This window comes from Pelodiscus sinensis, chromosome 2 (genome assembly GCF_052426305.1).
Source record: "Pelodiscus sinensis isolate ZL-2025 chromosome 2, ASM5242630v1, whole genome shotgun sequence".
Lineage (NCBI taxonomy): Eukaryota > Metazoa > Chordata > Testudines > Trionychidae > Pelodiscus > Pelodiscus sinensis.
In genome coordinates, this window is record NC_143053.1 from 262,634,922 (window position 1) to 262,651,737 (window position 16,816).

General features: G+C 50.0%; 1 protein-coding gene across 2 annotated transcripts in view; it reads right to left on the reverse strand.

Annotated features, from left to right (window-relative positions):
* Positions 1–4,318: 4,318 nt before the first annotated feature.
* Positions 4,319–16,816, reverse strand: part of LOC112545555 (stonustoxin subunit alpha-like) — a 298,534-nt gene continuing 286,036 nt past the window's right edge. For both annotated transcript variants that reach the window (XM_089775946.1, XM_089775945.1), the window contains exon 3: positions 4,319–8,749. In XM_089775946.1, the coding sequence (XP_089632072.1) occupies positions 5,016–8,749 (3,734 nt within the window). In that variant the 3' untranslated portion in view covers positions 4,319–5,015. The remainder of the gene's footprint in view (positions 8,750–16,816) is intronic.

Sequence of the window (16,816 nt, forward strand, 5' to 3'; positions counted from 1 at the left end):
TTTCTTGTCTGATCTGGCCCATACTTTATCATCTCCCCTCCTCTCTTTCCGACTGAAACCATCAATGGATTCTCTTCTAAGAGAAGTCCCCATCCGATCCTCTGCACCAATCAGCTTTCCCCCATTTCTTAGTTTAAAAATTAAGATGAATTTCTTAATTACATGCTCCATTATCTTCCCTGGCACAGAAGCTAAACTGACTGATCTGTAATTTCCTGGGTTGTTCTTATTTCCCTTTGTATAGATGGGCACTAGATTTGCCCTTTTCCAGGCTTCTGGAATCTCTCCCGACTTCCATTATTTTTCTAAGATGATAGCTAGAGGCTCAGATACCTCCTCTATCAGCTCCTTGAGTGTTCTAGGTGCATTTCATCCTAGGTGAAACTTGATGATTCCCTGTTCTGTTCAGTCCCTCCTGGGCACCCAGCATTGGCCACCGTGGGCAGACGGGATACTGGGATGGTTGGACCTTTGGTCTGACCCAGCCTGGCTGTTCTCACAAGTGCAGGTACCTGCAATAATCTCATTATCAGCTCTTGGAACTGCTCTAGGTGATCAGCCAAATGTAATCATGTCCTTTTCATCGCTGTTATTCTTACCCAGACACAGAGGGTATTTCTACATTACATGGCTCCGTCGACGGAGCCATGTAGATGAGCTTTGTAGACATAGCAAAATGAAGCGGAGATTTAAATAATCGCCACTTCATTTACATCAAAATGGCTGCCGCACTGTGCTGTTTTTCGGCTCAGCGTGATAGTCTGGACGTTCAGTGGTCGACTTCAAAAGCCTTTGTTGACTGCCCTGGTAAACCTCATCCCACGAGGCATAATGGGGCAGTCGACAAAGGCTTTTGATGTCGACCACCGAGCATCCAGACTACCGCGCTGAGCAGTCACACAGCTGATCGGCAGAGCGCGGCAGCATTTTCGGAAAAGCACAACTGAAGGGGAAGTACGAGAAGGCGTCTGGGGAGGTGCTGTCCACACAGAGCGTGGCTGAGAAGTTGTCTCAGGAATACGCTGCAGTGGAAGAGATACTAATGGAGTTTATTGATAAATCATCTCGCAACTTCCAACATCTGCAAGAAATCGCTCTGAAACCCAACCCGCTGTCCACCCCGGAATACATTGACCTGCTGATCATGTTGGAGCAACAGGAACTGAAGCCTGGGTACCAGGAAAGAATAAAATCACTGAAGGACATGAAGGAAATGGCAGAGATTGTAAGAAAGATTGCCAATAAGGAGCCCCTGCTGGAAGTAGAACACAGTCTGTACAGGAAGCTTGAAGAAAAAAAGGCTGTGTTCAAAAAATATGTGAAAGGAACAGTAAATTTAATTAAAAGCTTTTTCGATAATTACTGGCTGCAGCTCCCCATGCGAAAGAAGCAGCCGGTGTAACAAAGCCTGTAGCTTAGCCCGGATTCAGGACTGGCCTCCTCTGCTCTGTAACATTTTCCTGTAATATCCAGTGAACCTGAGCCTCTTTGCCTGGCCCCCTATTACTGCGCTGACTTCCATTTATTGCAGTGTAACTGGCAGCAGGACCTGGCCCACAACGTGAATGTGACGTCATAGTAGGAAACGGCGTCAGTGTCAGATGTTCACAGGGGGATGTCTCCGGTCGTGGCGAGAGCCCCATGCCCAGCCCATCATGCGCCCTCTTTCGACTGCCTGTGTTGGGACTGCACCAGTAAGTGCAAGTGCTAGCAGGGCCAACGCTTGGCTTTGTTATTTCTCTGAGCACCAAGCTCTCCCAGCGCTGGCGGAGCATGTGAGCCATTGGCAAGATGCCAGGACACAAGTCATCAGCGGGAAGACAAAACTGGCCCCAGAACTGAACCTTGGGGCACTCGGCTAGGAACTGACCAACCAGACACCACTGAACATTACCTGCCAAAACCCTGAAACCAGTGCGGCAGCCCTTCCTCAGGAAGCCCCCTCCAGTTCAGCGGCAGTGAGACAGCCCGTTCTCAGGGGGTCCCTCCAGTGTGGTGACCCTCTCTTGGGGGGCCCACTCTCACCTGGGGGGTCTGCCCCTCTGCCGCCTGCTTCCCCCATGAATCCCCTTGGGGTGGTCCTCTCACTCTGAGCCCCGGGGCCTCCACCCCCAGAGGGAATAGCGCCCCCCTGTTCTCTAGACATGAGCGACTCCCAGCCAGCCCCAAACAGGTGGGCTTATGGAGCTTTGAACAGAGCCAAGGATCCCTCAGGCCAGTCCTGGGCCCTCAGCCCTCACGTCAGTCTCCCTGCAGCCAGCTGAGTCCTGCCCGCCCTGCTCTCAGTCACCAAAAAACAGCCCCAGTCTCCCAGAAGAGCCCCCAATATCCCCAGAAACAACTCCTCCCCTGTCCATTATCTTCCCCCAGGTAACAGGGTCACCTGGGCCCCTCTTCTCCACCCCATCCTCCATCCAATGCTCTCCCCTTGCTGGGGTCAGCTGATCTGGTTGCTGGGGTCCCTCTCTGCAGCCCCTTGTCTGTCATCTGTCCGGACCCAAGGTCCTCTGAGCAGGGCTGGGGTCACCAGGGTACCAGACACCATAGCTCCAAGTCTAGGCTGTTCTCTGCAACAACAAACTCCCCCCCCCCCTTCCTCTTTGTTACATTAAACCAGTAACTTCTGGGCACTGAGCGCCCCCTTTCAACTATTTCCCTGGGAGGGTGGTGAAGCCCTGGGCTGGGTTCCCTAGGGAGGGGGTGGAATCTCCATCTCTAGAGGTGTTTACGTCCCGGCTTTACAAAGTCCTGGCTAGGATGATGGAGTTGGGCTTGGTCCTGCTTTGGGGAGGGGGCTGGACTCAGTGACGCCCGAGGGCTCTTCCCACCCCAGGATTCTATGATTCCATGTAGCTCCTATTGGCCAGAAACCATCCAATCAGAGCTGCAAGATTTTGCTGGGGGTGGGAACAGTGTGAGAAGCATCCTTCCCTCCTCCCCTGGGCTCCCAGGAGCTGTGGCCCTAGACAAACGCCTGGGAATGAGCTGTGGAGGCCGGGCCACATGGCTAGGAGGGGGGAGGGAAGGGTCACTAGCTAGGAGCAGCCCGTTGCAGGTAGGGGTGCAGTGATGGCCAGGGCTGGTGGCTGCTCAGGAGGGGCCTGCGAACAGGACCTGAGCCAGATGGCCCAAGGGCTGGGCAGTGGCTGCGGGATCTGCAGGTCCAAGGGAGAGAGGTCCAGTATCCAGTAATGTCTTTTACTGGCACATGACCCTGATCACCAGGTGCTCGTGACCTGTGGCAGAGGCAGCAGTAGCCAGCTGGGACAGAGGACCCCGGGATTCATTCCAGCATCAGTCCTGATGGCTCCGTAACTTCCTAAGAAATGATTTTGGAGGTTGAGAAATGGTGATAATTAACCCGCAAGTACTCCAGATCTGAGTGGGGGAGGGGTGTATTGAGGTCTGGATGGGGATCGGGGGTCTCCGTTCTGTTGGGCTGGCATTAGACTGAGGTCTGAAAAAGACACAAATGCCTGATTGGCAGCAAATCTGGTTTTATTGATCTATAAACTACGGCTCCGTGAGTGACTAAAACCACAGAATACAAGAGCACGTAGAGCCCCGAGTAAAGCTCGTCTGGTTATACAGGGGATTACTGCAGTGCGGTTCTGAACAGATGCAGGTAACTCGTTCCCAGCAGGGACGGGTCCGATCACCCAGCAAAGCGAATAACGCGCCTGAGCAGCTGGGCAGGGACGAGTACAATGTCCTCTGTGTGATTTCAGCGGGACCGGTCACTTCCCACCTGCTGGGAATCCTCGGATACGGCTGTAGCGGTCGGACTGTTCCAGACTCATCCTGAGTCAGAGCTTCATTACAGCTAGAGCATGAAATAGTCTTAATCAGCCTTTCAGCCACTCCCCTTTAACCCTCCTCAACCCAGACAGAACAGAACACGCACTAGGGAAGGGAAGAAGCAGAGAGGAGAGAAAATGCAGCTGCGCTTGGTGGTGCCAGCTTTGCTGTCTTGCTGCTGCTGAAAAGCCACTCACAGGCCTGATCAGCCCCTCCGAGCCCTGTCAAATTGGTACCAGCTGGAGCTGTTTCAGCCAAGAGGTGGGGAACAATTTTGGGGTCGGGACCAATGACCCACAGAAAAATCAACCGGGGGCTGCACACAAGTGAGAACATGAAACAAAACAAACAAACCCGTCACGGATGTGGCCCCTGGCTGGGAAGGAGAAAGATCCACCCCACATTCCCCACACCCCAGAGACTGGGGGTGCAGCCTCGTAGATTTTATGTACTCCCGCCCCGTGGCAGGGCAGCAGGGGGGCTGGAGCACCAGTGCAGGCTCCCCAGTGCCGGAGGGAGGGGGGGCTGAGACTCGGGGGCCAGATCCAAGCAAGCCAGAGGCCACTTCCAGATGCCAGGCTTGAGATTCATTATCCCTGGCTTAAGGCTTTGCTGGATGCCCTGGGACAGATTGTCCCGGGCAATGTTTTACAGAAGTGCCACCCCCTGTGCTTCAGCTGAGCTGCTCTGGTTTGCGGCAGCAGCAGAGAAGAGCCGGGGTCAGGGGGACGTTTCTTATGTCTGATGACTTGTGTCCTGGCATCTTCCCTACGGCTCACACACGCCACCAGCGCTGGGAGAGCTCGGTGCTCAGAGCAATAGTAAAGCCAAGTGTTGGCCCCGCTAGCACCTGCGCTTACACTGGTGCAGTCCCAATGCGGGCAGTGGAGAGAGGGTAAGTGACGGGCTGGGCATGGGGCTCTCGCCCCAATCGGAGACACCCCCTGCAAACATCTGGAACTGAAGTTGTTTCCTCCTACGTTGTAGCTTGTTCCATGTTCTCCCCCAGGTGGAGTGGGCCAGGTCCTGCCGTCAGTTTCACTGCAATAAATGGAAGTCAGCGCAGTCACAGGGAGCTCAGGGAAAGGGACTCAGGTTCACTGGATCTCACAGGAAAATGTTACACAGAGCAGAGGCGGCCAGTCCTGAATCAGGGCTAAGCTACAGGCTTTGTTAAACCGGCTGCTTCTTTTTCATGGGGAAATTGCAGCCAGTTATTAGTGAAACCAGCTTTTAACTAGATCCACTGTTTGCATACGATCCGCTTTTCCTTTTACAAAGTTTTTCAATGCAGCCTTTTTTTCTTCAGTCTTCTTGTACAGACCCTGTTCTCCTGGCAGCAGGGGCTCATTATTGGCAATCTTTGTTACTATCTCTGCCTTTTCCCTCACGTCCTTCAGTGATTTTATTCTTTCCTGGTACCCAGGCTTCAGTTCCTGTTGCTCCGACATGATCAGCAGGTCAATGTATTCCGGGGTGGACAGCGGGTTGGGTTTCAGAGCGATTTCCTGCAGACGTTGGAGGCTGCGAGATATTTTATCAATCAGCTCCATTAATATCTCTTCAACTGCAGCGTATTCCTGAGACAACTTCTCAACCACACTCTGTGTGGACAGCACCTCTCCAGACGCCGTCTCGTACTTCTCCTTCAGTTGTGCATAGGTCTGTTTCACTTTCACTACTTTGTATTCCCACTTGTACCTTTGATTGAAATGAACATTCCAGACACATCTCCCAGGGCACACCCTGCAACATCCTGTGTTCTTGTCCATAGCTGCACACCCGCGCTTATCAGCATCATTAGAGGACGAACAGGGATAGTGACACGTATAGTGACAGTTCTGGCAGTTGGTTATGTAGTTCCCTGTCCCAGAGATGTCTATTTGCTCTGGCACTGTTTTCACCACCTCATACTCAAAGTCTTTATTGGCCTCCATGTCACCCTTATGCTGCTCCAGAGCTTCCTGTGTCTTGCGCAGTTCTTCCAGCTTCACCAGGCTGGCTTTGATTTGGGGCTGCAGCCCTTCCACAGCCACCTCCAGCTCCTTCCGCTCCCTGAGAACCTCCTGCGTTAACATCAGACTTCTAGTTTCCAATTTTAATAAAACCCCAAAAAATGTCTGCATGCTCCCGGCTCCCATTCTCCAGAACATTTCATCAAAATTACTACTGCCCTCGTCAACTGCAGCATTACAGGCAAAGAGGACGGAGTTATTGAATTTGAAATACACAGGGTTGCCCTGAGCATCCTTAGCACAAGGGACATCAGCTGTTTTAATGGCCTCTAGCACAGGGGAGGTCTGCCCATCGGCGAAGGTGACCAGGATTAGGATGTTGTCTTTTATGTCCTTCCCAAACATGGAGAGCACCGAGTCAAACACGTACCTCTGGGCGTGGGTCAGACGAGCTAGTGAGGCCTGAACCACAACGCAGACGGCGTCAATGTGATCAATGGCCCCTGGGGTGGAGAAGAACTCTCGGACTTTCCTTATTATCTCCTTGTCATGTTCTATCCCTCTGGTGTCGCCAAATCCCGGCATGTCTATTATAGTCAGCGAGTAGGGGACTTGGAAGCCCTCTGTGTGATTAACTTCATAGGCCGTCACCTCGGATGTCTGGCTCTCAGCCTGGCTTCTTTTTGTTCTTTCATGGATGAGCTTGAACCTGAATTCGTCCTTCCATTGCACACCCAGGACGTAGTTGATCATCCTGTTGATGAGAGTCGTTTTCCCCGACCCGGTGGCTCCCATCACCATAATCACTTTGTTAGGGATCTCCAGGGTCTCCTTCCCCAGCCTGTACTTTGGATGTTCTGCGTTAGAATCAAACACCTTCTCTATGGGCAGTGCACACACCGTGGGCTGCCCTTCTTCTATCCGAGTGCTCTTCTTGTAGAAATCTTGTGCTAGTGTCTTTAATTCTGTTGTTGTGATTGACACCTCCTCCCCGGGGTCACTCCCAGCCCCATCTGCACACACGGCTGACACCTGGAATCTGTAGGGCGCCCCAGACCTCAGTCCATCAATGGTGCAGGACTCAGTTCTCTTTCCTGTCCTTCGCTCAAGCCATTTGGCTTCTCCAGACTCCTCTCTGTATTGCACCTTGTACTCGCTTATACTGACTCCATCTCCAATGACACATGGACTCTCCCAGGTCAGAGTGATGGCTGATGATTCTACTATGACTTTCTCTGGCTTCCCAGGGGGGCTGGTAGGAGGAAGCGTCTTCACCGTGTCGCTCACGTCGCTGCTCTCGCTGAGCCCTGGTTTGCTCACGGCCGCGTATCGGAACTGGTACTGGGTGTTTGGACGGAGCCCTGTGACTGTGAGTGTCTCTTGTGTGTTACTGACATTCACAGCCACCCAGTTATCCTGCCCGACAAGTCTGTACTCTGCCCAGTAGCCGCATATCTCAGCCTTGCCATAGGCTGCCGGCTTCAGCATGAGCTGCACACGGTCATGTCGGACTCCACCAATCAGAGGAGGAAGAGGCTTTGATGGAGGCTGGAAGTCAGTGCTGACCCGCTCTCCATCCTCATACAGGTAAATGGAAGTGCCTGGATTGTCCTTGTCTGGAACAGAGGCCACAATGAACCGGGTCTTCCTGTTAGATTCATTGACACGGGCAAAATCTGAAAAGCACTTTGCAGCTTTTCGAGCTTTTTTACGTATTTCCTTGTCCTCAAACCAGGCCTTGGATTTTGGTTCCTCACTGGCAGAACTGGCTGGTGCAGGATCCTGAGTGTCCTTAGTAGACTGGGTATGAAGCCAGAGATGCAAATCTGATAAATATGGCTCCTCGTCGTGTAAGGAGATGAATGTAAAAGAAACGACAAAGTCAAGCCTAGGGTCCAGCACTATTTTCTGTAGTTCACTCTTGGAGGTCACCACCTCTACATTGCTTAGGGCACTAAGGTAGGAATCCACATAATTCATCTCCCGCTCCTTTGAGTCCAGGAATTCATTAAGTTTCTGAGTGTTGAAGGGTGACAGGTTTTTGCGTGACAGAATGTCCACCAGGGCTCCTTCCTCTTCCCCCCCTCCACGGATGGAGGGTAAGTGTCCTGCCAGCTCTTTCTGGAAAGTCTGTCTGTGTTGCTTACACAGACCTTGGAACTGTTGGACTTTCCTCTGGATTTCAGGGAAGGTTCTGGCAATCGGATTCTTCCCCATGTCGTTGCATCGCATGTCCAGTTCTGCCAGGTCCTCCATTGCAGTCTGAGCATCAGAAATCAGCACTGTACTGATCTCACGCACCAGCCGAGCAGCTCTGGAATCCAGCTTGGTCAGCGGGTACAGCCAGACTCTCACGGGTACGGCCTTCTCCCCATTCTCACCCAGCCACGCTGGGAGGGTGGAATAAATGGTCATGGCATCTTGGAAATTAGTTGGATTTTTCTCAAGTGCAAAATCACCATGGAACTTGCAGTTAAATTTGTCAGCATTTGATTTGTCTTTTTTATCCATGTTGAGATCCCCTGCCCCTTCTGCAGAAAACAAGGGTAACTTTTTAATTGCAATCTGGAGCGATCCCTCGATCTCTCGTAGACTCTCAGTAGAAGAAACTTCTCGATTGAACACAAAGAAAGCCTGGGCGCCGTACAGCACAGCCGTGACCACGTGGGTGGCCGTGCCTTGGTCAAACACAGCAGGATAAGAGACGTTCTCTGCTCCTAAATGGCTCATCGTTAATTCCTCAAACCTTGTTGTGGTCAAGTACTGGAGAGTGACTCGGGCCTGGTGTTTGGATGTTTTGGTGTCATGTAAGTATTTGGCAGATCCACTTACTTCAACCAAGCCCCCCAGGAAACTGGCTTTGAGCGATGCCGTGACATTGAGGGCGCTGGCCTTGTCCTCAATGGTGTCAGATGCGATGATCTTATAGTTAGTCCAGGGCTGTGGTTTTGTGTTTACATCCATGCGAAGCTCTTCCAAGCCCCACAGCGTGATCCCTGCAATGTCAGAGAGAAGCACACGGTAATGTAGCTGATGGGATACCCAGCACACAGCGTCTATGCAGGGTTTAACTGTGTGTCATTTCTGAGACTGACAAGTAACGAGCGAGGGACACCACGTGAACTGGCCAAGTCACAAACGTGCCTAGTCAAGGCTGAACGACATGGCTAACGGCTAACAACCTCCTGTTACTCCTGCCTCCATACAGGACTTGGGAGGACGTCATCGTGTGTGATTTATTTTGAATAAAGCCCTCTCCAGAGTGACCGAGTTCATTCCCCATGCTGGGTTCGCTGATCCAGGGAGCAAGTGCTACACTTACGGTTGAAATGCCGCATCCATTAGAAACACCTGGCTCTTCAATTTAGGCAGCTCGGAATTGCCATGTTTGCCCTGGTCCGTGGTCTGTGTAGGCCAGTGATCTCTCTATGAGAGTGGCCAGCCCCGGGTCCTTCGCCAGAAGGTGCATGTAACCCTGCTCTACTCTGGGACAATCTGCCCTCATGAAGGTCTGGCTGCTCTCCTGGAAATTGACTTAAACCTTGGGCCTGAGGTTTTCTATCCCTTCCCCCACGTTTCTTTCATTGTTACAATCCCCCTATTCTGGCTACCCCCATGAACGTCCAGTCCCACCGAACGTCTAACCTGGCTCAGAGCACGTGGCCGGTGAGACGGCGGCAGCTGGCAGATGAAGGACGTTACCAGCTGCGTTTGTTCAGGCAGGACATCAGGGGGATGGGCTCTCTAACGTGACGGCTTTGCACAAGAAGACCCTGCAATGGCCCTTGCCAAGCCCACTGCTAGCCCTTGATCTGCCTGCACCTGGGGAGCCCTGACCAGACAAGGCCTCCTGGCTGGAGGTTTCTACCCAGACCCCCCTCCTCGCTGGCTGGGAATGCACCCGGCACATCCCTGTGAAACAGCCCAGCAGGGGGAACCCACCAGCAGGGACGTCCCCGGGGGAGTGGATGGTCAACAACAACCCTCTCTCCACTCCGGGACCCACCCCCACCCCACCTCTTCCCACCCTTCCCTTCTTCCATCCACACGATCCCAGGGGCATATTTCAGATTTTGCTGGGGACGGGGCGGGAATGACCTGTGCATGCCCTGATTGGGGGGAGAGAAAGTGAGAGCCTGGGGGGGGGGGGGGACAGCACCTTTCGCAGTGTTACTGAGCATGCTCAGTACAAGCCAAGCACCAAATTGGGGGGGACCAATTCTATTCACCTTGCACACACACACACCCCCATCACCTCTTTCTAGGGCTACTCAGGCACTGGGAAAATCTAGGGTTTTTGGCTGATAACTAAGCAGTGAGCTGAAAGGAGCACTGCATCTAATTCCTGTATAACAGAAAGAAAACTAAATAAACATTAGACCCACTCAGCACTAACACCAACATCCTCTGACATCCTGTGGCAAGTCACCTGAGGGACACTGGTTAGCTTCAAATGGCAATATATATTCCTACTTCGTTACTGACTCTGTGGAGATGGGCAGACCCAGTCAGGACTCGCGGACTCGGTCTCAGCGCTGGTAGGGGAGTGGGGTCTAGTGCGTTACAGCAGGGGCAGAGACATTTGGGCTCTATCTGAAAAAATAAGAATGACCCACTGGGTCAGAGCAAAGGTTCATCCAGGCCAGTGTCCTGTCTGCTGACAGTGGCCAATGCCAGGTGATTCAGACGGAATGAACAGAAGAGGGAATCATCAAAGGATCCATCCCCTCACCCGCCCGTTGTCCATTCTCTATTGCTTCTGGGCACCATTCCTGCCCATCCTGGCTAGTAGCCACTGATGGACCCAACCTCCTTGAACTTATTTTGTTCTTACTGGAACCCTGTTACGATTGGGCCTTTCCACCATCCCCTGGCAGAGAGTTCCACAGGTTGACTGTGAAGAAATAATTTGTTTTAAATCTGCTGTCGATGTATTTCATTGGGTGAGCATCTTGGCTTTGTCTACACTACGAAGTTTTTGCACAAGAAGCATTTTGCGGAAGAATTCTTCTGCAAAAACATCTTGCACAAAGGGGTGTCCACACCTCAAAAGCACACTGCAATGCGCTTTTGCGGAAGAGAGTGTCCACACTCATTGGATGCTCTCTCGCATAAAAACCCCTGGGAATTGGATCTAGCCGGGCCCTAGGTCAATAGTTGCTCTCGAGTGCTGTTGCCAGAGCCCTCCAGAGATGCATGCTTAAAGGGACTCCCCTGGATAGCCGCTTCTCTGTTTCTGCTGCCTGCTTGTTATCCTCTTTGTGAAAGCAAACCTTCAGCAGTGCCTGCTGTGTATGCTCTGTGCCATACTGGGTCAGATCTAAGGTCCATCCAGGCCAGTATCGTTTCTGCCGACAGTAGCCAATGCCTGGTGCCCCAGAAGGAGTGAATCGAACAGGTAATGATCAAGTGATCTCTCTCCTGTCATCCATCTCCACCCTCAGACAAACAGAGGCTAGGGACACAATTCCTTGCTCATACTGGCTAATCACCATTCTTTTAAACCCTGTTATAGTTCTAGCCTTCACAACCTCCTCAGGCAAGGAGTTCCACAGGTTGACTATGCGCTGTGTGAAGAACTTTCTTTTATTTCTTTTAAACCTGCTGCCCATTACTTTCATTTGGTGGTCCCTAGTTCTTATATTATGGGAACAAGTAAATAACTTTTCCTTATTCACTTTCTCCACACCACTCATGATTTTATAGACCTCTATCATATCCCCCCTTAGTCTTCTCTTTTCCAAGCTGAAAAGACCCAGTCTCTTTAGCTTCTCTTGATATGGGACCCGTTCCAAACCCCTCATCATTTTAGTTGCCCTTTTCTGAACCTTTTCTAATGTCAGTAGATCTTTTTTGAGATGAGGAGACCAGTATTCAAGATGTGGGAGTACCGTGTATTTATATAAGGGCAATAAGCTGATTTAATGTATTGGTTAATAGTTCCACACTTTTATAACTGAGTTTTTTCAGAACACGTGGGTGAATGCCACCTGGTCCTCATTACTTGTTACTGTGAAGTTTATGAATTAATTCCAAAATCTTCTCTGACATTTCAATCTGTGACAAATCCTCAGATTAGTCACCTTGGGTACGTCTAGACTACATGACTCCATTGATGGAGCCATATAAACTAGTTTCCTTGGCATCAGGGCCGGCCTTAGGCCGATTCGACCGATTTGGCTGAATTGGGCCCCACACCTAAGGGGGCCCCGCGCACTGCATCTGGAAGATGGCTTGGCTCCCCCTTGCCTGCGCATGCCGCCGACTGCTGCTGCCATGTGTGGCGTTTGCAAGTGGGTGGAGAGACGCCCGGACATGACGTGATGTCATGGCCCGGGATTTTAAAACTGAAAACTGCAGGCGGTTTGGAGTCCGGCCCCGCAAACTAGACGGCAGAAGGTAAGGGAGGGGGAAAACTAGGGGGAAGGGAAGCGAGAGGAAGGGGCAGTCAGTTCTGTCGGTTCTCGGTGGGCTCACATGCCTCGGTTTCCCCAAGGAAATGTGGCGCCCAGAACTGGACATGATACTCCAGCTGAGGCCTAATGTAGATGGCTCATTCCCTGCCTAGGGGACATGAGACTGGGCGGGTTAATTTTCCAGTCCTCGTGTTTATTCTTTTCCTAAGTCAGGTAGTTCTGACGGGGGCTCTGCAGGAAGGCAGACCGCACTGCCCCCTGCCTGAAACCGTATGCAGGTGTTAAACAGCTGTCTAGCCCACCCTAGAGGTGACTGCATTTCAGTGTGCCTGAAAAAACACAGCACCAGCAATGGAAAGGAGAATGGCTCCCAGGCATGGCTTGCTCATTACTGCTTCAGTCCCATTGGATGGACCTTAGCCTCTTTTTTTCCCCTCCCCTGCTTTGCAATGGGGCTGTAGACTCTGGGGGAGAGGGGCAGAGGCAGGCAGAGGTGTCTCCCTGCAGCAGATGTAGGCACATCTCTGTATTAATTCTCTCATTGAAGTTTTTAGCTTTGTAGTGAGTCATAGAATCATAGAATAATAGGACTGGAAGGGACCTTGAGAGGTCATCGAGTCCAGTCCCCCGCCCTCAAGGCAGGACCAAGCTCCGTCTACACCGTCCCTGACAGATGTCTATCTAACCTGTTCTTAAATATCTCCAGAGAGGGAGATTCCACCACCTCCCTTAGCAATTTATTCCAATATTTGACCACCCTGACAGTTAGGAATTTTTTCCCAATGTCCAATCTAAACCTCCCCTGCTGCACTTTAAGCCCATTACTCCTTGTCCTGTCCTCAGAAACCAAGAGGAACAAATTTTCGCCTTCCTCCTTGTGACACCCTTTTAGATATTTGAAAACCGCTATCATGTCCCCCCTTAATCTTCTTTTTTCCAAACTAAACAAGCCCAGTTCATGAAGCCTGGCTTCATAGGTCATGTTCTCTAGACCTTTAATCATTCTTGTCGCTCCTCTCTGTACCCTTTCCAATTTCTCCACATCTTTCTTGAAATGTGGCGCCCAGAACTGGACACAGTACTCCAGCTGAGGCCTAACTAGTGCAGAGTAGAGCAGCAGAATGACTTCACGAGTTTTGCTTACAACACACCTGTTGATACAACCATATTTGCTTTTTTTGCAACAGCATCACACTGTTGACTCATATTCAACTTGTGGTCCACTATGACCCCTAGATCCCTTTCCGCCATGCTCCTTCCTAGACAGTCACTTCCCATCTTGTATGTATGGAACTGATTGTTCCTTCCTAAGTGGAGCACTTTGCATTTCTCTTTATTAAGCCTCATCCTGTTTACCTCTGACCATTTCTCTAACTTGCTAAGGTCATTTTGAATTATGTCCCTATCCTCCAAAGAAGTTGCAACCCCACCCAGTTTGGTATCATCTGCAAACTTAATAAGCGTACTCTCTATCCCAATAGCTACATCATTGATGAAGATATTGAACAGTACGGGTCCCAAAACAGACCCTTGCGGAACTCCACTTGTTATCCCTTTCCAGTAGGATTTAGCACCGTTAACATCTGTCAACGGTTATGACTACGGTTATCCAGTCAATTATGCACCCACCTTATCATGGCCCTATGTAAGTTATATTTGCCTAGTTTATCAATAAGAATATCATGCGAGACCGTATCAAATGCCTTACTAAAGTCTAGGTATATGACATCCACCACTTCTCCCTTATCCACAAGGCTCGTCCTTTTACATGGAAACTTTGTATTACGTCTTGGTAGAACAATCCCTAGGACAAGTGAGGCAGAGACTGTCCCTGTGGGGTGAGTGACGTGGGAATGGATAAGGCGGAAGGTGAGCACCTCTGGCAGTTGCAAGGGTTGGAGAGGGGATTGAAGCCAAATCCAAGATCAATGAGCCCTGTGAAGTGGGCCCATTGAAAGGAGACTGGACCTGTGGATGCCTTGGGGGTCAGCAGCAAGGGCCTGTTTTGGGAAGCCCCCTCTTTGGAGGTGAATGTGGCAGCACTGAGACACCACCCAGAAGCAGGTGCCACAGACACTAACTGCAGAGTCATGGGACGGCTCTCACAGATCTTGCACATGCATAAGATGATAGATCTGCAGGAGAGGGGGCAGTGGTGTAGTGAGGGGGCGAGAGGGGTCAGTTGCCCCTGGGAGAAAAATAATATAACATTTAGTTAAAAATAGATGTCACACGCTTTTGTCTATTTTTGTCTCTTTAGGCCCCCAGTTAAAATTTTCAAAAGCACTTGAGTTCAAAAGCAACTCAAGGTGGTGGAATCTCCCTCTCTGGAGATATTTAAGAACAGGTTAGATAGACATCTGTCAGGGATGGTGTAGGTGGAGCTTGGTCCTGCCTTGAGGGCGGGGGGCTGGACTCGATGACCTCTCGAGGTCCCTTCCAGTCCTATTATTCTATGATTCTATGATTCTATGAGTGACTAAAGTCATTTTTGAAAATTGGACCTGGAAATCTAAGCTCAGATTTTCAAAGGTAATTAAGCTCCTAAAGAGGCAGCTGCCAACTCGGATCTTCAAAGATATCTATCTGATCTTTACGCACCTTTGAAAAACTGGTCATAAGTGTCCTAGTCAGTTCTGAACATGAGATGTAGGAGCTCAGTTCTAATTCCTTCAGGCTTTTTTTTTTTAATTTGAACATTTATCTACACTAGTTCCCCTCCTTTCTCTTTCACTATCCAATAAATGCATGGATCAAAATTATAGGTGCTTTGTGAATATGCTGACTTGAGAATGGAAAGATTTCATATTGTCATGTAAGATTCCTGGTAATCTATCTCAAATATGAAAAACTCCTGTTCATATCAGGAGCTGTTAAATTCAGGTCACCAATTGCAGTATCTCATTAGGATGTTTAGTGGAGAAGATACTGTGGTTTTTTTATTTATACTGGGCAAATCATGGGCTCATAAGAATTCCTCCATTGTTTTACCATGAGTCTCAAAACATTTGGGCTACGTCCAGACTGGCATGATTTTCTGTAAGTGCTTTTAATGGAGAAGGTTTTCCATTGAAAGCATTTGCGGAAAAGAGCATCTAGATTGGCATGGACGCTTTTGCACAAGCGGAAAAGCGTCCATGCCCATCTAGATGTGGTTTTGCGCAAGAAAGCCCCGATCGCCATTTTTGCCATCGGGGCTTTTTTGCGCAAACCAGTCCTGAGCTGTCTATACTGGCCCTCTTGCACAAATACATTTGCGCAAGAGGGTTTTTTCCTGAATGGGAGCATCATAGTATTTGCGGAAGAACACTGACGATCTTACATCAGATCTTCAGGGTTCTTGCAAATTCAAGCGGCCAGTCTAGACGCAGCCTTGGTGTTTTTCTAAAGGCCTGGAGTCAATTGATTATGTAGGAATGTCAGCTTTCATTTAAAAAAAGTTCTCTATACTTCTGGGCCTTACAGATAAGGAGGAAAGCTTTAAAACATGAACCCTAAATACTCAAGAAACAGAAGGCCAATAAAAATACAACATGTTTTATTTTTTTAAAAAAATCTTATGATTTGTAGACCATTCTCATAACTTTGTGTACGTGTTCCTTGTGATTTTCGGGTTGGCAATACTGCTCTTTGACTGGTGAATTTAGAGAGGTCTCTCCCTTCAGTTTCTCTTTCCACCCTCCTTTTTTGTCACAGGTCATCAGAGAATCATAGGGTATGTCTACACTAGCCCCCTAGTTCGAACTAGGGAGGCTAATGTAGGCATTCGAAGTTGCAAATGAAGCTCAGGATTTAAATATCCCAGGCTTCATTTGCATCTTCCTGGGCACCGCTATTTTTAAATGTACCTTAGTCCGAATTCCGTGCCCGCGGCTACACGCGGCACGGAGTAGGTAGTTCGAATTAGGATCTCTAATTTGAAGTACCATTACTCCTCGTTCCACTTGCCTGGTAACCTCAGTCGTGCAGATCGCAATGCCATCCACAGCCTCCGGAACAACTCTGACATTATAATCAAAGAGGCTGACAAAGGAGGTGCTGTTGTCATCATGAACAGGCCTGACTACCTAAAGGAGGCTGCCAGACAACTCTCCAATACCAAATTCTACAAGCCACTTTCCTCAGATCCCACTAAGGTATACACTAAGAAACTGCACCATCTGCTCAGGACACTCCCTAAACAAACACAGGAACAAATCGACACACCTTTAGAGCCCCGACCAGGGTTGTTCTATCTATTACCCAAGATCCACAAACCTGGAAATCCCGGATGCCCCATCATCTCGGGCATTGGCACTCTTACTGAAGGACTGTCTGGCTATGTGGACTCTCTGCTCAGACCCTACGCCACCAGCACTCCCAGTTACCTTCGTGACACTACGGATTTCCTGAGAAAACTACAATGCATAGGTGATCTTCCAGAAAACACCATCCTAGCCACCATGGATGTAGAGGCTCTCTTCTCAAACATCCCACATGCAGATGGAGTACAAGCTGTCAGGAACAGTATTCCTGATGATGCCACAGCACAACTGGTGGCTGAACTCTGTGAATTTATCCTCACACACAACTATTTCAGATTTGGTGACAACATATACCTCCAGACCAGTGGCACTGCTATGGGCACCCGCATGGCCCCACAATACG